This window comes from Heliangelus exortis, chromosome 5 (genome assembly GCF_036169615.1).
Source record: "Heliangelus exortis chromosome 5, bHelExo1.hap1, whole genome shotgun sequence".
Classification (NCBI taxonomy): Eukaryota; Metazoa; Chordata; class Aves; order Apodiformes; family Trochilidae; genus Heliangelus; species Heliangelus exortis.
The window spans coordinates 1,393,294-1,406,141 of record NC_092426.1 but is presented as its reverse complement, the minus strand read 5'-3'; the positions used below and the strand labels follow the sequence as shown (position 1 = coordinate 1,406,141).

Here is a 12,848-nt window from a genome sequence, read left to right as displayed (position 1 = left end):
TGTAAAAGTGTGTTGGGTTTTTTTGCCTCTTTTTTTTTTTTTCTTCAGTCAGCAAACTGAAATGAAACCCTTTCTGAGGTCTCTACAGTATTTAGCAGAACTTTCATCTCTGAGCCAAAAAAGAACAGGATCTTTTTAGGAGAACACAATCCCTGTTTTGGGCGGTCACGTGGGTTTTGGAGCACCTACATCCCTTCCTCCTGCTTCTGGACCCCCTCATAAAGTGTATTTTTATTCCTTTTTTCTGGGCATTCTGTGATTCCTTCCAGCCAACCCTCCTGGGCTCTCTCTGCTCCCCCAGCAGCTCCCCTGCCAGCATCACCCACTTGTGCTCTGCCTGCACCATTCCCATATTCCCATATTCCCACATTTCCATCCTCCTGAGATGCTCCTGGTCCATCTGCAGGGGGTTGGGCACAGAGAGGGTGCCCTGGCTGGGGACACATTGCTGGGGTCACTCTGCAAGTGGTGACACTGCCAAGCTGTGGGATGGGTACCAGGCTGGGTTGGTGCCTTAGGGAGCTGCAGGAAAGGTGGAACTTGCAGCTTTCCATCCAAAAAATCATCTGAGACATCTCAGAGAAACAAGAATCTGAGAAGGGTTGGAGCAGATGGGCCTTGGGGGCCCTTCCCACCTGACACTCTGGGATTTTATGGATCCTGGGATGCAGCCAGATGCCCAACACCTTTAGGGAACACCTACCCTAGGGGAACTACTCCAGGAGGGGGGATGGATGATCTCCAGAGGTCCCTTCCAATCCCTAACTCTGTGAAACTTGCCATATAGTGCCATATAACCAGATGCTGAACTTTTGAGCAAAAATGTTGCCTTGATCTTGTGCAAGAGCTGAAAGTCCAGGAAAAAATAAAATGTTTTTTGTGCTTTTTTTTGTTTTAAAATATTTATTGTACTGTGTAAGAGTTCCTCATGTCTGAAGTTGCTTAAAATGTGCTGTCTGGGGGACCAGACAAGTCACCACTCAAAAACCTTCAGCTTGCACTGAGCTGGTTATGATGTGGGGTCCCTCCTGCCTCTGAGTCCCTCACCCAAAATGCTCTCTCCAAGCCTGCAGCTTCTGCTCCTGTCAGAGCTCCCACAATGAGATTCAATCTTGATCTGAGGCCTCTCAATAATATCAATTTCAATAATATGAGAAGGGTTGGAGCAGATGAGCCTTGGGGTCCCTTCCCACCTGACATTCCATGAATATTTGAACTGTTCTTCCAGAGTTTCCTTGGGGAAAAAGTACATTTCCAGAAGAGGTTTTGTCCAAGTGTGGAAATGGGAGAAAATGGTTGGGAATTGGGGATTGGTTTTGAAAAGGTGATTTTTTTTTTTTTTTAAATGTGTTTGATTTTCCTGCATCTGTGCTGTGTGGGGAGGGGGAAAGTCAACACATTCCTGTGTGCTTGGAGCAGCCAAATAAGTGAGATGTGTTTACAGCTGGACTATAACACCAGGGCTGGCAGCATCCTCTGCTTTGTGATGCCAGGAACAACCAAGTGTTCCTTCAATTAAGCCTCTCACTTGCAGATCTTTCCTTATTTTAGAAGATTCCTTCAACCCTCTGCCTCGAATCTGGAGGCTGCGAAGTGCTCACAGAGCAGCTCAGGGAGGAAGATGCAGAGGAGGAAGGTTTCCCTCTGTGCTTGGCTTTGTAATTTTCCCCCCAAATTGCTGTCATTCTGCGAAGTTGTTTGTATTTTCTGTGTCCAAAGGATATTTCAAGCTGGCACGTTGGGTGCTCAGCAGGACAGGACCATGGTGTCATTCCCTGAGCCTGCTGGAGAGGAGGGTTGGGAATTGAGGAGCAGCAGTGGTAGGGATGCTGTTCCAGTACAGAAAGTGGGGACTTCACTTGCCCTCTGCATCAGGAGCTTTTCCATGGAAAATCAATTAGCAAGAGCTGAATTTCAGGCAGCATTTATAAGGAGGAGGCTGAGGAGCTGGGATTGTTCAGCCTGGAGAAGAGAAGACTCCAGGGGGACCTTAGAGCTGCCTTCCAGTACCTGAAGGGAACCTCCAGGAAGGCTGCAGAGGGACTTTTCCTCAGTGTCCAGGGATAGGAGAAGGGGAAAGGGATTGAAACTGCAGGAGAAGAGGTTCAGGCTTGGAGCTGAGCCAGAAATAGTTTGTTGTGAGGGTGCTGAGCCCCTGTGCCAGGTTTCCCAGAGAAGCTGTGGCTGCCCCATCCCTGGCAGTGTCTCAGCCCAGGTTGGATGGGGCTTGGAGCAACCTGGGCTGGTGGGAGGTGTCCCTTGGGACTGGGTGGCTTTTAAAGATCCCTTCCAACCCAAAGCAGTCTGAAATTCTTCCTGGGCAGTATAAAAATGTGGTGTGGGGTCTCTCTGCTGTTGGTTTCAGGAGCTGTAGGTCTGCTCCAGGTCAGAGAGGGCTTGGGAGAAGGCAAAGATAACTCATCAGAGATGAATGTGGGCTGAGATCCTCATCTCCTTGGTGGCCCTGCTCTGGCAGGGGGGGTTGGACTAGATGATCTTTCGAGGTCCTTTCCAACCCCTAGGATTCTATGATTCTATGATTCTATGACTTATTATTGAAAGAGATTGAAATATTTCTTATTGAAAGAGATTTGAAGTAATCAAGTGGTCACTTGCATCTCCTGAGCTATTGGGGATTCTTTGCTCTCCTGCTGAAAGGCACCTGAAGCTGGCAGGGACTCTACTTTGTGTTGGGGTAGCATGAGAGCAAAATCCTGGAAATTTTTTTAGCAATTTTTTTTTGTTGTTGATCTGATGTCTGCAATACCAGGTGTGTAGATCCAGGATGAAAAATATTTATTATGGAATTGTCTAGGGATGCGTGGAACAGGAGCAGGAGAAAGGCTTCATCTCCAGCTGTCACTGGGAGACTGAGAAGCTGAGGATGCTTTTTTTTGGAGGTTCAACCCCCTTATCAAATAACCCCTTTACTTCTTGGTCTGTTTTTAATTTGACTGGGTCACAAAGCCCACACTTAAAGTGGAAGCTTTTGAGATTAACTTTGAAACTGTGAATAAATAGGATAAATATTTTTTTCTGTTCTGCTTGTCTTCTGTTTTCAGTTGCTGGGAAGCAGTACAACCTTTTTTTTTTTCAAAGGAGATGAAGTGGTCATTATTAATAAGATTACAGCAGCTGATCTTTTAGAAAAACACCATTTACTGTAAAGGCTGTGGGTAAAGCCATGAGTTACCCACATGTTCAGTGAGCTCCCCAGGCATCCAGGGTCTCTTATTTGCACCACAAAGTTATCTCCTTTCTGAGTCCTGTGCTGCCTCTCACTTCTTTGTTTGCTTTTTCTGGCTGACAAGCTTGGTTTGAAAAAAAAAAGAAAAAAAAAAACAAACGAAAAAACCTATTTATTCCTGCACTGCTTTAGAAAATAAATTTTATTCTGCATGTTTCCCTCTGAAGTCAGCTGGCATTCATCACTGTGTCTGGTTTGTCCTCTCTCTGCTTTTCATTAAGTGTGTCCAGATAACTGCAGCCAGATTCAATGGAGGACACTTCTCATTTTGCCTTCAGAATGCAAAAAGGTCGTTTTTATGACGCCTCTTTTCCCTCTTTTCCCTCTTTTTCCTCTTTTCCCTCTTGTCCCTCTTGTCCCTCTTGTCCCTCTTTTCCCTCTTTTCCCTCTTGTCCCTCTTGTCCCTCTTGTCCCTCTTGTCCCTCTTGTCCCTCTTTTCCCTCTTTTCCCTCTTTTCCCTCTTTTCCCTCTTTTCCCTCTTGTCCCTCTTGTCCCTCTTGTCCCTCTTTTCCCTCTTTTCCCTCTTTTCCCTCTTTTCCCTCTTGTCCCTCTTGTCCCTCTTGTCCCTCTTGTCCCTCTTGTCCCTCTTGTCCCTCTTGTCCCTCTTTTCCCTCTTTTCCCTCTTGTCCCTCTTTTCCCTCTTTTCCCTCTTTTCCCTCTTTTCCCTCTTTTCCCTCTTTTCCCTCTTTTCCCTCTTTTCCCTCTTTTCCCTCTTTTCCCTCTTTTCCCTCTTTTCCCTCTTTTCCCTCTTTTCCCTCTTTTCCCTCTTGTCCCTCTTGTCCTTTTCTTTCCTCCTTTTCTTTCCTCCTTTTCTTTCCTCCTTTTCTTTCCTCCTTTTCTTTCCTCCTTTTCTTTCCTCCTTTTCTTTCCTCCTTTTCTTTCCTCCTTTTCTTTCCTCCTTTTCTTTCTTTCCTCCTTTTCTTTCTTTCCTCCTTTTCTTTCTTTCCTCCTTTTCTTTCTTTCCTCCTTTTCTTTCTTTCCTCCTTTTCTTTCTTTCCTCCTTTTCTTTCTTTCCTCCTTTTCTTTCTTTCCTCCTTTTCTTTCTTTCCTCTTTTTATTTTCTTTTTTTTCCCTTTCCAAACCCAAATTGTTTGTATGTGTGTGTGTGTGTGAGTCTGGAAGAGGCAGAGAAGGGAATTAAAGGGAATTTCAGGAGCTGCTGGCCAAGAGCAGCCACTGAAGGGACCTTTGCAGCATCCCATAGACTGGGAGCAGGGAAAGGTCTCCCTGGCACCTCACAGCTTCATTCAGGGTTCTTCTTGGCTTTTTTCTGGCTTTTCCTTGCATCCTGTGTGTGGTTGGTCAGGGCACCGGGATGGCTCCTTCCCTGCTGTATTTACTGGTCTAATTACAAGACAAATTCTTCCAAAATGCCACAAACAAAAGAAAAGCCAGGTATATATTACTTTAATGCCTTGCCTAGTATTAAATCCTCAGAGGCCCATTTCAGAAGGAGCTGTAATGAATATTCCTGCAGGAGGTGGTGGGGGGGTGTGACATTTCATAATTATGCAATGTCTTCTGAACCATAAGACTTGAAAACTTTAAGAAGTAAGAATATTTTTTACTTTCCTTTATTCGTTTGATCTCCTCCTAAAGCAGCATATTCTTTTGCCATAATAATACACCAGGGGGTATTTTCTCTTTGCTGTATTACCTTCCCCAACTTAAGGGATATAGTGGCACAGACACTAAAATGAAGGACACTTCAGATGTAATTTGAAGTTATGTGAATATAATATGAGTGAGTATGTAATATTAATGTAATATGGATTTAAAAGGCAGCAGGATGTTGGCATAATGTTGCTGACTCTTCTAATTTTATCAGGAGTCTCATGATCTATGCTGAACCTTTCTGCTCTGTGGCTCTGCTGAACCTTTCTGCTCTGTGGCTCTGCTCTAGCATTTCATATTATTCCTATTTTGGGAGATGGCAGAAGCCCCAGTTGTGGCCCAGGGCCCTGCTGCATGGCAGAAGGAGGAGGATGCTCCATGTCCCAGGACAGGGAATTCCTGAGGTGTGTGGAGGGGGAGCAGCTCTCCTTGCACTGCAGGACCCTGAGCATCAGTGCTGCTCTTCTACTTAGAAAAAAATAATGCAGGATCAACAGATGCTTTCAGGGTGACACATGGGAGGCACCTCTGTCCTTGCTGTGAGCTCCATGGGAAGAGCATCACAGGCTGATGGAACCAAGGGGTGGAAAAACCCAACTGGTTCATTCTGATCAGTAAAAAACTGTAATTAATAGTAAACCTGCAGCCTTGCAATGGCCATGGAATGGTACAGGGAGGGAGCTTGAGCTGGCAAGGAGTTCTCCTGAGCAGCAGGAAAGCAAAGCTGAGGGAGATGGATGTGCTTGGCTGACTAAATGCAGCCATAGGCTGAGCACTGTGCGTGTGTTCAGGTGTTGTGTTGCACTTGGAAATAACTGGTGCTGAGGAGCAGTTCAGCCTCACAAAGCTGCCAAAAGCAGGGACACACAGGGGGCTTGAACCTGTTTCCCCCTTGCTGAGCTGGGGCTGTGGAGAGGACCAGCTGCTGGGTGACTGGAGCTGAGGGGCAGAACTGCCTGGGATCAGCAGGAACTTTCTGCCAGGGTCACAGCTGGAATTTCTGGGCCAGCACTGCCTGATCCAGGGGGGCTTTGGGCTCTTGTCCCCACTTGGTCAGGCTTGAGGCTCCCTCCTGGTGTTGCCTTGGCTGAGCTCATGGTCTTCCAGGTCTCTGCCACATGGTGCTGTTGGACTTGTGAGCACACCAGGGGTGCTGGAAACATCTGCACCCTGGTGCTTTTAGACTTGTGAGCACACCAGGGATGCAGGAAACATCTGCACCCTGGTGTTTTTAGACTTGTGAGTGCACCAGGGGTGCAGGAAACATCTGTACCCTGGTGCTTTTAGACTTGTGAGCACACCAGGGGTGCTGGAAACATCTGCACCCTGGTTTTTTTAGACTTGTGAGCACACCAGGGATGCTGGAAACATCTGCACCCTGGTGCTTTTAGACTTGTGAGCACACCAGGGATGCTGGAAACATCTGCACCCTGGTGCTTTTAGACTTGTGAGTGCACCAGGGGTGCAGGAAACATCTGCACCCTGGTGTTTTTAGACTTGTGAGCACACCAGGGATGCAGGAAACATCTTTCCCCTGCACCAGCATTTCTGCTCCTGCCCTGCAGAGGGGCTCCCCTGAGGACAGATTTCTTAAACTCTTGCTGAAGAGGCCAACCTAGGCCAAGCACATGGAAAAAGGAGCTAAATCCAGCAGACTGAGGTGGCTGGGAATGTCAGGCTTAGTCCTTAGAGCCTGCAATCATTATTGTCATCCTTTAGTTGACCTGACACTGGCCTCTTCAGGGTCCTTTGCTCAGGTCTGATTTTCTTCAGCTTCTGGAGACTGAGAAATGATTCTGCAGATGAATTATTAGCAGGCTGGTGTCCAGCTGAGGTGTTGGGCAGCAGCAGGTGACAGCAGGGACTGTGACCCCAGGCATGGGGAGGTGATATTTTGGGTCTGCAGAGGGTGCCCTGCTAATCCCACCCGGGTGTCAGCCAGGTCAGGGGGGTTAATCAGGGGACCTGGTGGGAAAGGGGAGACCACATGCAACCCAGAGCCCCCAAAATGGAGCTACAGGCTTGGGAAGGGGGTTAGAGCTATTGCAAGGGACCTGGGGAGGGTGCACTGCTGCTGTCCCAGGTTTTGTCCTTGGGAAATGGAGCCAGGAGCTTGATGGCTTCGGGTCCTGTTGGGCTCAGCTCTACTTGTTCCTCTTGCTCGTTGTGGTTTAAGGTTTTCTTTGGGTTTTGAGGGTTTATCCACTCGCACTGAAGAGGAGCAGGGCAGTGCTGAGCAGAGAGGGGGAAATACTGGGTCTGTAAAACTCCCCAGAATTATGTTTTACCTCTCCTACTGGTTATTTGTGTCTTTATTTTTCAGTAGGGCTGTAACTCAACTTTCTTACCCTGTGGATCTGCTCTCGGAAATATTTAATAGTTGTGAATTTTGTGGCTCAGAAACCAGGAGAGTTGGAGGGCCAGGAACGTGCTTTGAAGACACAGAGCTGCAAGAGCTGTAATTTGTAGGGCTGGTGTTAGCAACAACTTTGGCATTTTCCTGCATGTCATCTGCTGCAGTTCAGGTTGCCTGGACAAGAAAATGAAAGGCAGGGTTCTGCTTGGCCCAAACCTCTGCTCCACACCCTGATCCCTCTGACAGCAACAGGGGAAGGAAGCAGAGTCAGTCCCCCTGTTTCTCCTGCTTAGTTTTAATGGTTTAATTAAGGCTTCTCATTTGCATAATGAGTGTGATAATACATTTAGGAAGATAGGCAATAAAAAAAAGAACAATAGCACAGGGTTCATTTGCAGCTTGAAGCCCAAAATAAGTGGCATGCAAATGAGCTTGCAAAGGTTTTGTTTGGGTGTCAATAAACACCCTGGCTCCTGGCACCAAATGTCTGTGTGCTGAGGGAGGGGACAGGAGGTGAAGAGGCTCTGCTCCCTGCTGAGGGGATGGAGCCCAGGCAGCTCGGAGGGAAACAGGTCCAGGGGTGCAACCAAACAGGTCCAGGGGTGCAACCAAACAGGTCCAGGGATGCAACCAAACAGGTCCAGGGATGCAACCAAACAGGTCCAGGGGTGCAATCAAACAGGTCCAGGGGTTCAAACAGGTGCAAAGAGGTCCAGGGGTGCAAAGAAACAGGTCCAGGAGTGCAACCAAACAAGTCCAGGAGTGCAAACAGGTCCAGGGGTGCAAAGAAACAGGTCCAGCGATGCAACCAAACAGGTCCAGGGGTGCAAACAGGTGGAGGGATGCAAACAGGTCCAGGGGTGCAAAGAAACAGTTCCAGAAGTGCAAAGAGGTCCAGAGGTACAAACAAACAGGTCCAGGGGTGCAAGCAAACAGGTCCAGGGGTGCAAACAAACAGGTCTAGGGGTGCAAAGAAACAGGTCCAGGGGTGTAGGCAAACAAGTCCAGCAGTGCAAACAGGTCCAGGGGTGCAAAGAAACAGGTCTAGGAGTGCAAGCAAACAGGTCCAGGGGTGCAGACAAACAGGTCCAGGGATGCAAAGAGATCCAGGGGTGGAAACAAACAGGTCCAGGAGTGCAGACAGGTGCAGGGGTGCAAACAAACAGGTCCAAAGTTGCAAGGAGGTCCCGGGGTACAAAGAGGTGCAATGGTGCAAACAAAGAGTTCCAGGGGTGCAGGTGATGGTGCTGACTTGGTTTCTCTCTCTGGGTCTTGCAGCCCCCCCCACGGTGAGGATCGTGCACTCGGGTCTGGCGTGCAACATCGAGGAGGAGCGCTACTCCGAGAGGGTCTACACCATCCGGGAGGGAGAGACCCTGGAGCTGACCTGCCTGGTCACTGGCCATCCACGGCCACAGGTGAGCCCAAACCCTGCCCCCTGGCTCCAGCACCACATCTCTCCTCTGCCCTCTCTGGCCCAGAACCCCTGCAGCTGGGTTTCATCTTCTGGCTGCGGAGCCAGGTGGGTCGGAGGAGAGGTAGAGGTGGATGTGTCAGAATCCCAGGGGGAGAATTGTCCAGGCTGTTGGTTTGGTGTTGGAGAGGAAATATCAATGGCAGAAAAGGGTTTTTTTGTTGTTGGATGAAGGCTTTTGTTGAAAAGGTCTTTGTTGATTCAATAAAAATTCTCCATCCCTGGAAAAATCCCAGGCCAGGTGTCAGGGTCTAACCCTGCCCAGCAATGAAACCCAGTGCCAGGTGCTCCCTGGTCATCCCCATCCCCTCCCTGATAAAGGAAGGAGAGAGAATAAGGGAGAGAGACTGATGGGTTGGGAACTCAACTGCACAGCTTGAATGGAACAGGAATGAGAAATAGGAAAAATGACTAAATCTATACAAATAGACAGGAAAATTGATCCCAGGTTCCTCCCTTTTTCCCCAATAACTCTCACATCCCCACTGAGGCTGCAGGGCAGCCCTGGGAAAGTCCAGGCTGGAATCCTCGGGTCAGGAGCAGTTGGGAGCTGGAGACAGGAACACACAGATTCAGGCTGGGATGGATCAGGAGCACAGGCAGAGGAAGGGATGGGATCCTCCCAGGATGCTGAAGCAAACAGGGAGAGGGGAAGAAGGGGAAGCAGGAAGGGGTTTGAGCCTGGTGATCCCTCCAATTTATGCTGAGGATGAGGTGGATGGGATGGAATCCTCTGTTTGGTCAGTTTTGGTCATTTCTCTTGTCTGTTCCTCCCCAGAGGAGGTTCCAGGTGTGACCTCTTGACTCCTTTTCTCCTTCCAGAGGGCAAAATGTTCCTCAGAGCTGAGCAGTGCCCTTGGTTCTGCACCCCAGGCTCTGGCTGTACCTGTAAATATTGAGTGGGATCAGTCCCAGGAGCAGCCACTGCCTGAGAAACTTGCTGTTCATTTCAGCAGTGCAGCTGCTGACAAGAGACTGAGCTGAAAGCAAAAGGACAGGACAGAAAATCCCCTTTATCCTGGCCCAGAGCAGGACACCGGGTTGGACAGGACTCTGAGCAAGTTCAAGATGTCTCTGATACTGCAGAGGGGTTGCACAAAATTTCCTTTAAAGCTGCAGCTCAGGACACCAGAGGGTGTTCTGTGGCATCAGGGGCTCCTCAAGGTGGGGAAGGTGGGATCTGCTTTCTCCAGCCACCTCTGAAGCAAGTGCAGGTCTCTCAGTCCCTGTTAGTAACATTGGATTCATTCCACCTTCCCAACCTTTTCTTATCCAGGTTTATTTAACGACTTTTTAAGATCCAAAGCTGTGGATGTGGATGCAGCAGCTCTGGATGTGCTGTGGGTTTAGGGGGTGGTGAGTTGCCCATTCCTGTGGAGGCAGAAAAGAGGAGAATAAGGGTAGAATGCCAGTCCTGATGTACTTCCTTGGAGGATGTTTCTTTCTCAAGTCATCTCCTCCATCTGCTCCAGCAAAGCTGAGCAGCAGCCAGAATCAAAGTTCCTCCTCAGTCCTGCCTGCCTGGGAGGTTTGAGGGAGCTTCCAAGCAAGGGGAGGGCTGTTACTCATCAGGAAATGCTCTGGAATGGGCTGTCTCCAGCAGTAACAAAGCTCAAATGCTGCTGAATTTTAGTTGTTTGGTTTTTTTTTAAAAAAAAACTTGAACTAAAGTTGAACTAAAATGTCTCATCAAGAAAGCACCAACACGGCTGCTGCTTTTTCGTAAAAATGTCAATTTTCTCATTGGGGAGCCAGGATGGAAAATTGATTTCTCTTCATTTTACCCATTTATGGATTTTCTTTGTGAGGCAGCACCTCTGGCTGCTCTCGGGTGCTCACTCAGACATTGTGGCTCTGAGACTCCAAGTATTTGTTGCAGATTAATTACCTGGGAGCAAGGGGACAGCGTGGGCAGTCTCAGATGGGTGATTCTGGAGTGAGATACAGGAGGTTTGGCAGGACTGGCTTTGAACCTGAGCCTTTTTACCACCTTCCTATTAAATTGCAATTCAGTTTCAGTGCCCCACAAAGTACAGGGGGAAAAAAAAAGGAGTAATAATAATTAAAAAGCCTAAGACAGCATCATTTTTGGCTTTGATATATTTGAACTCAGGCTCACTGCCCGTTGGTATCTGACTTCTAAGCCAGGTCTGCTGGGGATCTCACCAAGGTTTGTGTTGGTTTTGTCAATGGAATTGCTGGGGAAAAGAGCTGATCAGGGCCAGGCAGGGGTTGATAGAATCAGCAAGGTGATGCTCACTCTTTCCAGCTGTCTCCTACCCAGCAATAACTTCTCTTGAGTATTTTAAATATGGATACTGTAAGGTTTTTAGTTGTTTTGCTTCTTTAAATACATTACATCTTATGGACCTGGTTCTTTAGCAAGGTGTTTTCTGCTGTGACCAGGATGCAGTGGCTGGAAAAGGTGATAGGGAATTTGTTTTTAAGCCTTTTTTCATTTTCATTTGTGCCAGGAGATGTTCAGATTGGAAATTAGGAACAATTTCTCCCTGGAAAGGGTTGTCAGGGCCTGGCCCAGGCTGCCCAGGGCAGGGCTGGAGTCCCCATCATCCCTGGAGGGGTTTCAGAGAAACCCCTGGAGATGTGGGGATGAGGGACATGGGGCAGGGGTGGCCTGGGAACTGCTGGGCTTAAAGTTGGACTTGATGATCTTAGGGGTCTTTTCCAACCAAAATGATTCTGTGATTCTATTTGTACATCCCCTGTTTCCTGCAGGAAACCCAAGTCTTGGCCTGGGTTGCTCCTTCCACATCAGTGGAAAGTGACTGAGGGACATTTAGGAATTTGTGCCTGGTGGAAGGGATGTGAGATGGGTTGTGGAGTAGAAATGTCACACTGCTGTCCCTAAACAAAACTGTACAAATAGTTTCTGCAGGTCTTCATGCTTTAAAGAGCATTTAAGAGCAGGTGTGAAGTCCCCACCCTGATTCACAAACTGAGCTTGGGAATGGAGCAGCCTGATAGCTGGGGGCTTGGTGCCACAGGTAATTACACTCACCAGATTAAAATCTCTTTAAAAATCGTGCACTCTACTTAAAAAAGAATTTTTGTTCTTGGTTTTGGAGCTAATTAGCTGTATTCACCTTCTTTCCTGGCTCTGAGCTCCACAGCTATTGAGAGGCAGTTTGAAAGCCAAGTCCTTTCTGGTTAATAGAGGCAACTCTCTTGTGATTTTTCCTCCTCTAGGACCTCTTATGGTCTCAACCAGAGGGCAGGAAAGTGTGTGCCAGCCCTGGCAATGGGCTGGAGAAAATCCCTGCACTGCAGGAATGGGGAAGCTGAGCCTTGAGGAGGGCCAAGTGATGCTCTCTGCCTGGCTGTAGAGGAGATCAGATCTTCTCTGATATTCAGTCCATCATTGCCTTCCTCTGGGCCTAAAAGAGTGCTTGAGAGGTGCCTAAATTAAGCTCTAAATTGCTCGACATGATCCTTCTGGAGTCCCAAAGTCTCCTCTCTGTTCACTGACCACCTTTCTCCTCCACCCTCACCCCTCCTTTTCTCCTCTTCCCTCAGAGGATTGGGAAAGGCAACGAGAAAACTGCTGCTTATGGGGTTCTTCTCTTAGGGTGCTCTCCCAGGGCTTTCAAACCAGGGTTGGTGGGGCTGAGGACCCCATGGTGCCACCCACCCTGCAGCCTCTTTACCTTTCTTGTGGCACCCTCCTTGCTTTGAGGCTGCTTGTGGTGGGTGAACATCTGCTGGAGGTGGGAGTCTGGGAGAAGGGATGAATATTTCTTTTGTTGGTTTTTTGTTTTTTTTTTCTCTTTTTTCACATCACTACATCCTGTTTTTTCATGTCAGTGCTCCCACCTGCTTTACCAAAGAGTACACTGGAGCTGGTTTGTCTTTCCAGGAGTTGCTTTTAACTTCTCCATCATTGGATGTAGCTGTGCTGCAGGCTGATGGCTCTCGTGGGCTCCTCTGGGATCTGCTCCAGCTCAGGTTGAAGCAAAGGATGCTCTGCTGGGGCTTCTTGGAAAATGTGTGGTTCAGGTTTCCTCTGCTTGGCTTCCAACCAGGTGCTGCAGAAATTCTTAAAAATCAGAGAAATCCCAGAATGTCAGGGGTTGGGAGGGAGCTGTGGAGCTGCTCCAGTGCCAGCCCTGCCCCAGCAGGATCCCCCAGGGCAGGACACA

General features: G+C 48.3%; 1 protein-coding gene across 2 annotated transcripts in view; it reads left to right on the top strand.

The window, feature by feature from the left end:
- MDGA2 (MAM domain containing glycosylphosphatidylinositol anchor 2) overlaps positions 1-12,848 on the top strand; it is a 303,952-nt gene that overhangs the window by 85,010 nt on the left and 206,094 nt on the right. For both annotated transcript variants that reach the window (XM_071745088.1, XM_071745089.1), the window contains exon 2: positions 8,496-8,635. In XM_071745088.1, coding sequence (XP_071601189.1) covers positions 8,496-8,635 — 140 coding nt within the window. The remainder of the gene's footprint in view (positions 1-8,495; positions 8,636-12,848) is intronic.